Below are 13,970 nucleotides of genomic sequence, written 5' to 3' on the forward strand. Positions count from 1 at the left end.
CATCCGCATGCTATGCAGTAGCTGACACGAACACTTATTAGTCGTCTACTATCCTTTTCTTCTTTCTTTTTGTTCTTTTTTTCGTTCCGCCTCCGTCCGTCGTCCGTCTCGTCCGGCACAACCTGATCGAATTCTGATCGAACGAATCCCCATCGGCGAATGACACCCCATCGCCCACGTGTATACGCATGCGAATGGCAGGCGAATAGCTCGCTGCCGCTAGTGCAAAGGGCGCTACACGAGGGACAATCGGCGACAGGCAGCAGCCAGCATCAACACGACGCTAGTCCTAATAAACCCGGTTTTAAAAACAAGATCTTTCAAGCTTTCGGCATTCACACGTCATCTACGTAGGCTAAGCTGAGGATCCCGTTTTCTAATCTCTTATCTTCCACTCTGCCTGTATCGTTAGGGTTGTTCTCTTCAGCTACGCCTTCTATTTTCGTTCAGTTTTTATCTCCTTTCCTGTTTTTCCTCCAATGCTCGATTATGATACCAATTTTATTTTGAATGAATGAAAATATAACGTAACTGAAGAGAGCAGACCTTTTATGAATGTAATGTAAAGCTAAAGAAAACGGATCTACTTCAAATGTAATATAAATTAACAAAGACAGATCTATGTTATACTTTCGTTCGTTGTCAGTTGACGATTTTTTTTTTCAGTAGGGCGTCATTAAATAGATAGATACTTTATAGAACAACAAACATTTTTTAAATAAGGTTTTTAAAGAGACAAAAATATATAATTTAATTTTAATTTTTAAAACTAGCATATCTGATAATTATTCATATTGATCAATCGATTTTTTTCTATAGCTCTTCTGAAGTAAAATATGAAAAATTATTAAAGTAGAAGATAATTAAATTAATTAATTCAAATTAAAGTGCAATGTTAATATTGAAAGTGTTATAGAGAGAATAAGATATTAATTTTAAAATTTATTTTAAACTCTGAAAACCTTATATAATTATCAACAATTATTGTAATTTATGTCATTATTTTCATGTAAAAACAATTCTCTTCATGCGTTATGTGCAATGCAAATTTATCTGGACACTCTTAAAAGCACTTAGAAAGAATTAATAAGTAATTTAACTTTATGTGATAGAGCATATGTGACGCCTTTAGTGTAGATGGACTAAACGAAAGCTCTTTAGTATATAAAATTATTTTGCGAGATTTCTTATCGAATTATCATTGATACTGCGGCGATTGATATTAGTTTATTTTGAGAACACAATTTTATTTTATAACACAAGTCTGTGTAGTATGTCAATAATTTTTCCTTCTCAGCAAATATGTATTTTTTCTTGCACACACTTTTTTTAAGACTATAAAGCATTTCTCTTTATTCGTATGTATGTGCATGTATATATGGTGCGTGACTGTCTGTGATATCAAGCACGTAAGAAAGTTTTGACTATGAGTTTGCGTAGATTGAAACTTTCTCACGTATTTTAGCATTGGATAGTCATATGCAGGTTACAAATCAATTATTCTATATAAATTGCATTTACACGAAACTAATCTTTCAGATAGATTCCTGCTCGTGAATATAAGAAATAACTGGACTATGACTGTAATCTGATGAGATGTAACGAAGAGCATACACTAAGCCGTATAAATCATCAGAAATATTATTTAATGAGCACTTAAAATTGAAATTCAAAATGACATACATTAATAATATTAATATTTAAGGTGTATAAATATTTTTAGATGATATTTTGCAAGAAAATATCGAAAAATGATATTTGCTTTTATCGCGTTTCTTTGAAGCTGTATCAGAAATTGTAACGTGATATACGTCTGTTACATTTGTTCTATATCGTTTTCTTTACTCGATTAATATCTGTTCTTACTTGGAGCCACTTTACAGCCAATCCAGTCATTTTCTTATGTCTATAACTTACACAAGCAAATCGAACATGTTGCACTTAATTAGAAGAAAGAAAATGAATGAAATCAGAAATTGATAGAAATTTAAAAGTAGAAAATTTATTTAAAAAAAATATCTTAATGAAAAGAGACAATTAATAGAATGCAATTGTATTTTTTATCGGCAAAAAAATACAATCTGCCAAAAATTGAAACAATAAAGCTTGATTCTTTTTTTTGTATCACATGCTTCAATAGAGATTTTTTTTTTTTTTTTTTTGACAATTTGATGAAACAACTCACATGTCATTCAAAAATACATAGTATTATAGTTAATAACTGCTTTGCTTAATTATATGATAAAGTATAGACGACATAATTTCCTAAAGAGAGAAATGACAAAATATATTAATAATTAAACAGCGAATAACATTAAATAAATAATAAATAACAAAAATTATCGTTAAATTTAAAATAATTTATAAATTTATAATAATAAATTAATTTATAATTATTTAAATTTTAAATAACAGAAAAAAAATTGTTTATATAATAATTTTCAATATATTTTGATTCTTATTGTAACACAATTACACGCTAAGTTGCTTACGATACAGTTTAAAAATAAAAATCGAAATCCATTGTGAATATTATAGAAAATATGTATTTTAATTTTCTTAAAGTTAAAAGAGAGATTGATTATGTATAAGGAAATATTGTAATGAGTATATTTTTTCTGATTTTTATTCAATTTGTATTGTAAAGATTTCTTTCGAGTTTGCAGCAATGCAATAATATATATACCTTGTGTAAATATCTACGATAATTCCAAGCGTACGTCTTGGATGTCTGTGCGTTGTGAAAATATCGACTTTTAAAAATTCAGTATGTGACTTTCGGCGATAATCCCTAATCGCAATTTATGTAAGATTTTGAAGCAAGATTGTAGCAATCTCTTTAAACTTATGGCACATATATTGGGTGTTTGGAAGATATATTTTATTAATAACCATAGATATATTTATACGATTTTTTGTACAGAGAAAAATATATTTTAAATATAGTTTGTGGATTGAATATATATTAGGAATTGTATTGAATATATTAGAAATATGCTTGAATTATATTTGAAATATATTTTACAGTGGCAAAAAAGAACATAGGCAATATCTCTTGTAAGATCTCAATGGTGCATAAAAGAAGAAAGAAATTAGCATTTTTTTGTTGATTTTTAGTTTGAGAGAGTGCGTGATTTTGACCGAAAATTATAAGTTTTATATATTATTATATGAAAAGCGACACTTATTTTTTTTTAGATAGAGAATTTGTTATATAACCTAATATAATTATTTTATCCTTGATTAAATTAATGATGGAAAGCTAATGATGTGGCAAAAGTAATGAAGGTAGTGCCTTGAGACTTTAATAAATGATAAATAAATTATTTTCAAACCGAGACTCGTAGTTTTACTTGGTTTTTATTCCATTCTACGATATTTTTTTATTACAGTTTATTAAATTAGGATGAAGTAATGTTTAAATAATTGGATGATTATCTTGCTGCGAATTATATAAGCTGTCTCAGATCAATTTTTGAAATTAAATCTTAAATTTAAAAAATATAATTATATTGATATTATTATTAAAAATTGCAAAAAATTATAAATAATAACGTTATCATATTTTCAAAGAAAAAGGAAAGAACATACATATAATAAATAATATTTCGACAGATTGTCAGCAGAATTAATTAATTAAATAAATTATATTAATTTGCTGTCCAATTATAATTAATAATTTCAAAGTAGATGCGTTCTATTGAAATACACTTGATCTGAGTTAGCTTATACATTCTTGTATTGTAATTAGATGTATAGAAAAAGCTGTGATCTCAATGGGATGTAGTGTAATATGTTGATATAATGAATGCAATATTGTATTAATTTTATATTGCACGCAAAAATTTGTGCACTGTTCGTTCTCTGGATCAACTTGCGTTGTCGTTTTTGTTTCGCTTTTGATTTTTGAATATAAACTGAACTGGGTCCAGAGTACAAGATGACGATGACAATGACAATGACGATGACGCAGCGGAAACGCATCGCTTCTGGATGACAGATCTGGATACATATATATGTATAGATATATATATAATAATAAGGTGCGTATTTTTTCGTGGAATTAGAATTATTTTTACATTTTTAATGCACAAATTATAAGAGATTATAATTAATTATAATTAATTATAATTATAATAATCTCGATTATTCTCTCCATTTTATTTAGTTTTGTTAGATCTTGTGTAAACTCTCTCTCTCTCTCTCTCTCTCTCTCTTTCTCTCTCTCTCTCTCTCTCTCTCTCTTTCTTCCTCTCTCTTTGTTTCTTTTGGGCCAAATATCTTGGTTAATAATATTGAAGAAGCAAATAGATAAAATCGACATTTTTTTAAATATATAATAAATAAAATATAATAAATTTTTAAAAATATAATAAATACCAAATATAATATTATATATAATGGAAGAAAATATGCGTTGCACTTATTTTGACATATTTAATTTCTATCACTTGCTTCTTTAATTCTCGTTATTCAATGATTAATTACTGTTCTTGTAATGAAATTCGGAATATGATAATAGTCAATAATATTACATATAATAATACACACTTAATTGAATACAATAAATATAGATTACAAAACGAATTGCATATTAACATTTAATAATTAAGAACATTTCAGGATAAAATACAAATTTGCTATTATGTGGAATTGCATGCTGACGTAATAACTGTGCACTATAGGTGTTTTCTTGATTTTTTTATGCTTGCTATGACGATAAATATAAACACTATTTACTTAATTTAATACTGTGCGCTTCTTTCAGCAGTAAAACGTTAACGTTTTATAAAATTTTCTAGTATATAAAGAATATAATTGCACAAATATCTTGTGTCTTTAATCGAAATAGGATTAAATCACATCAATCTATAAATTCTTTACAAAAATATTTTGGAAAAAATTAAACCCTTTTTTTTCAGTTTTATGTTTTATGATATTATAAACAAGAAATTATATTAATAAAAATTTTTTTTTTGTGAAAAATATATTTTATATTATATATATATAATAAATTAATTTTTGTATAAATCATTATTTACATTTGATAGCATTGTTAATATATCTCGAAAATTTCTTATCTTATTATCCTGCATTAGTAAATTCAACTTAATTTGTATGCATCTTTATATAAATAAAAATAGATGTTATGACATGTTGATCAAAGTTTATAGCTATTTGTTAAAATTTATTAATTATAAAAAAGTCTTTTCAATATGTTTTTTTAATATGGCATATGAAAACATATATTTAGTAGGAAAAGAGATTGGTTTTTTTATTTCTCAGAATGTAATATGTTAATAATTACATAATAATTGCAAGTGTTAATAGATAATTAGATTTTATATAAAAAAAATAATGTTTAGTAAGAGTAACTTCACTTTCTATGTATTTAATAAGTTAATAATTTTCTTAATGTATTCTTAACATATTTTTAACACCGTTCAATGAAAAACAATACAAGAAAAAAATAATTAATTTTTATAATTCTTTAAAATTAATTAATTAAATTTTTTGTGAAGTGATAAACATTTCGATGACCAAATTTAGCATAAAAAAAAAAAAGAAGGAACGATTACTTTCATTCTCGTATTTGATATAGTTACTGTTTATTGATCCCAATTATATATTATAATTTAAAAATTTTATTAGATTTTTATTTCGATTACTTACTTTATTTTTCTAATGCAATATAATCTTTAGGAATTAATTAAAGACACGAGATTTTTCGAACTTTCGTACTTCACACAGCCAATTTTAAAACTTGCTTTTTTGTTCTGTTGCAGGACTGGAAATACGCTTTTCGCGCGAAGTAAAATGCACATTTATCGAAGAAACCTACTAGACTAATAATCTCAATGTGCGGATGATAGGACGAAAAAAAGAGAGATTCTAACACGTTGATTGACCGATAATGATCATCCGGATTGTCTCGTTTATGTACACACAACATACACATTCCAGCTGCTTCTTTCGAAACGAAAAAGGCACTGTATGCGAGCCAGCTCCATGATGTTGCTAGTTTTCTCACTCGTAACTGTAACTGTGGATGACTTGGACTTAACGCGAATCTCTACTGTTATCTGAACAAGTTTCAAAAAATTTTTAATAATCTGAATCAAGATCCAACGGAGTCACGATCACTTACTTCGCATATCTATATCAATATTATTGTCGCAATACACATTATCTCGATATATTCTTCGATAACGTGTTATCATTTCTGCTGGAGTTAGACCTGATCAAAATCGAATCATATATTTGTGCACATTATGTATCACCCGATAGAGAAATGTATTTTGCATTAATTTTTTAAATTTATTTGTATGATTGTTAATATATCTATTATATATTTATATAAACATACTATCTCTTCAATAATGATTGCGTTAAAAGTTTCTTAAAAAAAAGAAGACATCTTTCCTTTCATGCAACAATTGAAGAAATTTTTTATCAAATCATTTTAAGTTTTTTAAAATTTCTCACATTGAGATCTTCTAAACATAGATTCCTAAAATTATCAATAATATTTAAGTCCGTATAATCTCCATTTCTAAAAATAATTTTTTTAGAAATATGGATTTTTGAGAAAGTCTGGTAAATAAATTCTTCAATTTGGAAAAAAACGAGTCAAAAGAGAATTAACGTTAATAAATAGCGACATTGGGCTCGTGAGAGCGAAAATTGTTTACTTTTTCAGGCGATTAAGAGGTGATGAGACGTTCAATTAGCTACAACGCTATGCCTATGACACACTGCGTTTTTTCTTACGCTAGAATTTTTGCACGTTTTCTTGTGCTAAATTTTTTGCATGCGGGTTAGTAAATTTTTTTTATTAGAAATGCAAAACAATACACAGAATACATTTTTAATTGCTGTTATTTTTTCTATTACAATTTTAGAAAACTTTTTTCCATTTTAAAGCAATTATTTTTTTTCTAAATTGCGAAAAAATTTTTTATGTTGCTTTTTCACCTGACTACGTGATTATTTTAAAGAAAGCAAATAAAAGACAAAATTTTTCACTTTATATTATCATTAAAAAGTATAAATAAAAAGTAAAGGAAAATCTTGAAATAAATATTCAATGCTGATAATTTTAGAATAAAGAAAATGATTTACTAACTTGTGTACAATTTAGTAGGAAAAAATTATGTATTCTAAGCTATATAGTTGTCGATCAAAAAGCAATACTTATGTTAGATGAGTTTCACTGAGTTTTTTTACACGCGTCAAAATTATAACGCATCAAATATATGGACAGTTAGCAGGAAAAAAATTTCTCTTTAGTGCTTTTTACAATCAATTTAATATTGATTAATGGAAAATTTATTTTTTAAGGACATGAATATCGCTAGCTGTGGTAACTTACAATTAGAACAAAATCTTTAATTCGGATTTGTTCTAAAAGTCACGAAAAATTCCAAACTAAATATCTCTATCTTTTTGCTAGAGAGCAACTATATATCTAAGAATTTTAAAGATATAAAAAGAGAATTTTATTATAATTATTTATATACTTTTATCACGCAATTTATCACTTTTAAATCTTAATTCATTTGTAACTGAGAACTGTAAAGAAAAGAATATTATACATGCATATATACACATTTAAAATACACATACACATACACACACACGAGTACACACATACACATATATATGTTCTTTTTTATGATTTTTTAAAATATAAAAAATATCTTATAGTACACATTAGTTATTTGTCTTATTTGCATATCACCGTTCGTGGATCTAAAATCTCGGAAACTAAATTGTATCACCGAAAGAATATCATACGTGAAAAATTGAGACAGTAAGCAACTTAAGAAATTATAATTGAATAATTATAATTTTAACTCTTATTGAATATTCTTGACCTAGATTATTCTCGAGAATACTTGACTGTGACTAATTGATTTTGTTTACTGCTTAAGTTTTTTCATAGGTGATAATCTTTAGTTCTTTAATAACTTTTCAGGATTGACACAAGGAACGACACGTTCATAAGACGATTAATTTTTTTCATCGTTATTTAAAGACCGCAATTTTTTAAGTGTAATATTTTTTTATATAAGAAAAACTTATTCTCAAAAATTCCCAGGAAACTAAATTTTAAAAATTTGTTTTTATTATTAAGAATTGTATATAACATATATTATAAAAAAGTTAATGATAATTGCCCGAAAGAAACTATTTTTGTTGGCATTAAGTTTCAATCGGATTTATTGCGTTTAATTACTAAATTTCGCAATCTAAAGTGCAAGAAAAAAAAACATTGGATTTTTATGCTCGGAATTTTACAGTTAGTTTTTTTGGAGGGTTTTATTTTTTCGTTGTTTTTAAACGTCACTTTTTACTCATGCTTTCGATGCATTTCGCTTTATCTGAGAGCCTAAAGGCCTAAATTCTCTTTCGATTTGATTTCATTTAATGATATCAATCGGGGGTCTTTTAGATTCTGTAAGAACTTGGAAATCTTATCTAGAAAAGAGTTTCTCTCAAACCCCTTAATATGTAATAAATGCAATAGTAATAATAGCCTCAAATTAATTTCTAAGAAATATTTTATTTTTAGTGAATTTTATCAGGAGTTTTGTTAAATTCTAATAAAGTTATATATATATCTTTCTCTTTCCAAACTTCGTGGTATCAGAGTAAAGTTACAAAAAAATTATTTGCATTTAATTTGAAAATTAAACGTTTATTATTTCTGCGAAAAAGGTTTGGAGATTAAAATTATAAACTTGTAATTAAAATATTAAAAATAACGAGTTTAAAAGCATATCTTATAAAATTATCTGTACATTTTTTTTATTTTGTGATTTATATGAATTTACAAGAAAATAAACATACACTCACAAATATATAAATATAATACAGTCATAATTATACATAATTATGGTGCGTTATACAGTTAGAATAAATTTTTTAAAATAAATTTTGTTATAAAACGATAAATTTTTTTCTGTAATATAACATGTACGGCGTGATTATTTGTAAATAATGTAATGGTTTAACGCACTGTATGCATTATTATTTTTTTTTCTTGAAATATGTTAAATTAATTTCATTTTAAGTAAAATCAGTAAAACCTCGATTTAGTATCTGATGTATATCATAAGTAACTGATTTATTTCAATATATACATATAAATAAATAAATATAATTCTTGTTGGATTTCTAGAGCAAATATAATTTGTTAAAACCATAAATTAAATAAATACAATTTATATAATTTTTTCTTTGTATTATAAACTGTTTTATAAAATGATCTATTTATCGAAAAAAACAAAATTAATTTTATTCGATTAGTTTTTGTGCAATTTTCTTTATTTTGCATTATAGAAAAAAACATTAAATCGTTTACTTTTTCTTCATAATTTTCTAAAAAAAAAAGGTAAATGAAACTTTATTGTTACAAAAAAAAACATAGTTTAGAATTAATGTCATTACATTTATCAAATGAAATCTTATCAAATGAAAAATTTTTCTAAGATAATGATGCTTTTATATTTGGCATGTGAATAATGCAACGGTACAGTCAGCGTGATTATTATAGTCCGAGACGTCAAGATTTGAAATTATTACTTTATTGTACATGTCGTACAAAAAATGTAATAAGTTAGTTTAATTGATATTAATCACATCTGTGTTTAAAATTTACTTAGGTAAAATTTTTTTTAATGTCTAAATTCTCTAATTATTCGGTTTATGATAAATATTGACATAAAATCAAGTGACATATGTCGTAAAGGACACAACTATAAAAAGTTTTTATAGTTATTGATTTTTGAAGGGTTAATTTTATGTAAATATTCATCCGATTTATATTTTATAAAAATTGGAGAATTAATTTTGCCAAAATTATTCCCATAAAAATTAAAAAATATATACATCTTAAACTAATAAATAAACAAAATATATATTTTATTAAGTATGACATAATGACATAATAAATTCAAATCTTGAAGTCAAACTTGCAATAATCGTGCCGAAGAGTTAATAATGTTGAAAAGTATATATTATTGGCTCACGAATGAATATAATACGTAGGTACTGTTTTATCATATATGCGATGTTGCATAATACTAGCATATACTGGAGCTTTCGAAGCGTACTGTAGCTCTCAGGTGCAAATATATTGTTATTTAATGACAAACATATACATGTACAAGCTTTGATTTATAATAAATATTTCCACTTGTATATCTTGTTTTTTTTAATATCAATATAAAGTTTGCGATATAGCTCACTATTTGGTGCTGAAACTTTAATTTAAAAAGGTAAGAAAATGTCGGCAAATTTTTTCTTTTCAGATGACCTTGTCAAAGAATTTTAAAATATCATTTAGAAGACTTTTTTTATTTACATATTATATTTAATATTTTATGATTAATTTAATCATCTAACTATATCTTAGAAAATAAAACTTTCATATTTCGTATTTTATCTGTGTGTGGTATTTGAAAATAATTTTAATAGATTAATAAGATTTTTGTGTGGCCCACTCTGTATATATATATATATATATATATATATATCCATATTTAGCATATATAGAGGTTTGTATATATCGTATAATTATATTAAAATATAAAATATGATATAGAATAATATAAAATATATACTTTGATAAAATATTATGCACAAACATATTATGCACTATTTAAGCAACATTATTATTTATTTCGAGGATGTTACAAAATTATGCATTTTGTGCAAAACATTTAATAACTGAGATAGATTTCTACGTAATCCTGTAACTTCAAAAAAATGGGGAGGATGGGTTAACATGATAAATAAATTATGTTGTCCTTCAAAAAAAAATAAAAAAATTCAGTGCAATGTTATACCTTCTTTCATTTTTCCCTTTTTTAATTTATTAGAACAATTTTTCACAACACATCACTTAGTCATTATATTTTATATTTATATGTAATACGATAACTTTTAAAGTGAGTTATTTTCGCGCTGTCAAAATGAGCCGCCGGGAGAAATGCGTTATTGCATTTACATTTGCGCGAAGGAGAAAAATTTTTCCCCTTTACCCTACTTATCTTGACGCGCAGTAGATAAATGAACCTGATCTATATTTAATATATCTATGCTATCTACCCACGAGAGTTGATCTGCCAATTCGGGGAAACTCTGTATATATATATATATATATATATATATATATATATATATATATACTTAATAAAAAAAGTGAGAAAGAAAAGAAAAGAAGAGAAAAATATTAAAATATGAATCACTTTCACACAAATATAAAATAATTTAAATAATAATTATAGATAATAATAATTTTAATAGTTGTCTGCACCTAATAATAGAAAGAGTAATCTCCCAGATTAATGGTGCTATTTCTGTAATTAGATATGCAAATACAGGTCAATCGTATGATAAGCCTATAAACAGTTGGTTATTTATATTACTAAAACTGTGATTATAAATAATCACAGATTATAATCCAGCGATATATCGTTTGTTTACAAACACGTACTACCATACACACACGCGCACGTAAACAATAATTTTAGAATAAATTAAAAAAAAACATGTAATAGAGATTGAAAGTTAAAAAACTAGAGTCATTCTCTCTTTTTTTTAATATTTTTAATATATTTTTTTAATATAGAGGAAACAAGGTAGTTATGGACTAGAGGTGGGATTATGGAATTCACGATCTCTTGTATACTTTATATTGAATTCTGAAAATAACCGTTCAAATTACTTCTTTACATACTATTTAGACATTATAACATGGCCACTGTTTATCAATATTTATTGTGTTATCATAAAAGCTGCATTTCAGTATTGCAAGTAGCCGAAAGTTTTATAGGTGTGTATTCTTTACGTCATTTTCAGAAATACGTCGGGTATTAATCTTGTGACTTTAGTGTAACTTGAAGGGCATGAATACGGCTTTCAAATGATGTAATTGAATTTAATGTTTGATGTATTTGTATACATGTATTTGACGCGTAAATATTAAATTGCCTGCGTCAGGGTTATGGACCACTCGAGTCCATTACGTTACATTAGTCCGTTACATTTGCGATTTCTGCAAATAATCAAAAAATATCTTTTCTATGTAATACTTATCAGTTATACTTATTATATTGTTTATTATATTTTTATAATGTGTAAAGTCGCAAAAAGCAAAGTTTTATTATTTTTTTTTTACACGACGTACTTTTTATTTTTGTGTAAATCGTTGTGATACTGAAGTGCAAAAATATGTTTAAGAATGTCAATTTTTCATTTTTTAAAAATAAAAATAATTTTATAAGAATCGTTGATAAGGTCCCATATCCTTCTATAGGTTCTATAATCGCAATCCTTTCTCTCTCTTCAGTAAATCGTTAATTATGTTTGTTATATATATCCGAGAAATTTTTCCTTATAATATGATTGATAGAACTCTACGGGTAACAAACTTGTCCCAACAAGAATTATGTCACATAAATATTTATTGAGTTATTTAATTTTAAATAAAACAAAATGGTAGTCCATAACTGCCTCCTTTCCTAATATTAATAAAATAGAGTTAAAAGATAAAATTTATAATTAAAAATAATTGAAAATTTATAAATATTTTTTATTTGTTTTGTCATTCTATCAAATATTTAATTTAAACATACATTGCTAGATAATCTTCAATTTAAAAATGAAAAATTCACATATTTGATTCGGGATAATTAAAAGAATTTTTATTCGTAAATATACGAATACGTACGAATAATAGAAAAGTGTTTATTGAGCATAGACTTACATTACAATGATAATAATAATCACTAATAACAAGTGTGTATTATAATAATTAAAAATACGTTTCTGTAACGGATGAAAAGTTACTTAAATTTAATTTTACTTTTCCGATTGACATCGGTTTGACTAGTACATTAGAAGCATATAGATCGACATTAATGGTCATGTTAATCATAAAAAGAATGAGAGGACATCTACGTCATAATCACGATATACAAGGTATATAATGCATTAAAAACGTGTTAAATAAATTAAATATAAAAAGAATGTACATTTATAGATCGCTAGTTATTATATATATATATATATATATATATATATATATATATATATATAAAACAAATGCGCGCTAATCATAGAAAACGATAAAAAATGCAAGGCTGATCTGTACGAACTCTCTGTAGCAAAATATTTTTAATATTATTTTTGCAAATAAGAAATCGTTAATATTTCTCGCAAATTCAAAGTCTTCGATATTTTTTATAAATATAAAAACTATCAATGTTTATTTATATTTTTTAATTTCGTATATCGCCAATTATATTATTATTATTATTATTACTATTATTATTATTATTATTATTATTATTTCGTAATTTTGTTGAGATACACATAGAAGCTACACATTTATACACATACACAGCCTTATAGATCCAAATCAGCCTAGCAAATTTTTTTGCGTAAAAAAAAAACAAAGCAGAGAATCACATGTCAAAAAAAATTAATAAAAATATGTATACAACTTGTAATAATAAATACATAAAATTCTCCCTTAACAGTACGGATTGCTTATTTTGTTAGATTTCTCGACTCTTCGTCTTGTAGAAAGTACTTAAAATAGAGAGATCCTAAAAGCTACTCTTCTTCGTTCTTTCTTTCTAAACTTTGCATCTCCGTGCGCACGCGGAGAAATTTTCTTATTAATATTTTTTTGTCACTCAATATTGTTTAGAAATGTATAGCGTCTTTCGTATATATATGTAAAGTATAACATTCGCAGAATTGGTTCTCAAGTCCAGAGATCATCAGCGTATTGCTAATACACATTAAGATAAATCTCATAATGTTAAATATATATTTTCTATTATATTTTTTATTAAATAAATAAGAACAGTTTTTTTGCAAATTTTTTTGAAAAAGTTTAAATTTTTCAGTTTCTTCAATTTACAATTATTATGTCAATACATGAAAAAAATCTT

At 25.2% G+C, this 13,970-nt stretch overlaps 1 protein-coding gene across 8 annotated transcripts in view; it reads left to right on the top strand.

The window, feature by feature from the left end:
• The window catches only part of Klc (kinesin light chain), a 29,083-nt gene extending 18,877 nt beyond the window's left edge, over nucleotides 1-10,206 (top strand). For 5 of the 8 annotated variants that reach the window (XM_072897279.1, XM_072897278.1, XM_072897280.1 and 2 more), the window contains one exon: nucleotides 202-3,338. In XM_072897279.1, coding sequence (XP_072753380.1) covers nucleotides 202-354 — 153 coding nt within the window. In that variant the 3' untranslated portion in view covers nucleotides 355-3,338. Of the gene's footprint in view, nucleotides 1-201; nucleotides 3,339-5,786 lie in introns of those variants that run through there. The other 3 variants (XM_072897282.1, XM_072897283.1, XM_072897284.1) reach the window with 2 other exon arrangements.
• The last annotated feature ends 3,764 nt before the right edge of the window (nucleotides 10,207-13,970 follow it).

Source organism: Anoplolepis gracilipes, chromosome 8 (genome assembly GCF_047496725.1).
Source record: "Anoplolepis gracilipes chromosome 8, ASM4749672v1, whole genome shotgun sequence".
Classification (NCBI taxonomy): domain Eukaryota; kingdom Metazoa; phylum Arthropoda; class Insecta; order Hymenoptera; family Formicidae; genus Anoplolepis; species Anoplolepis gracilipes.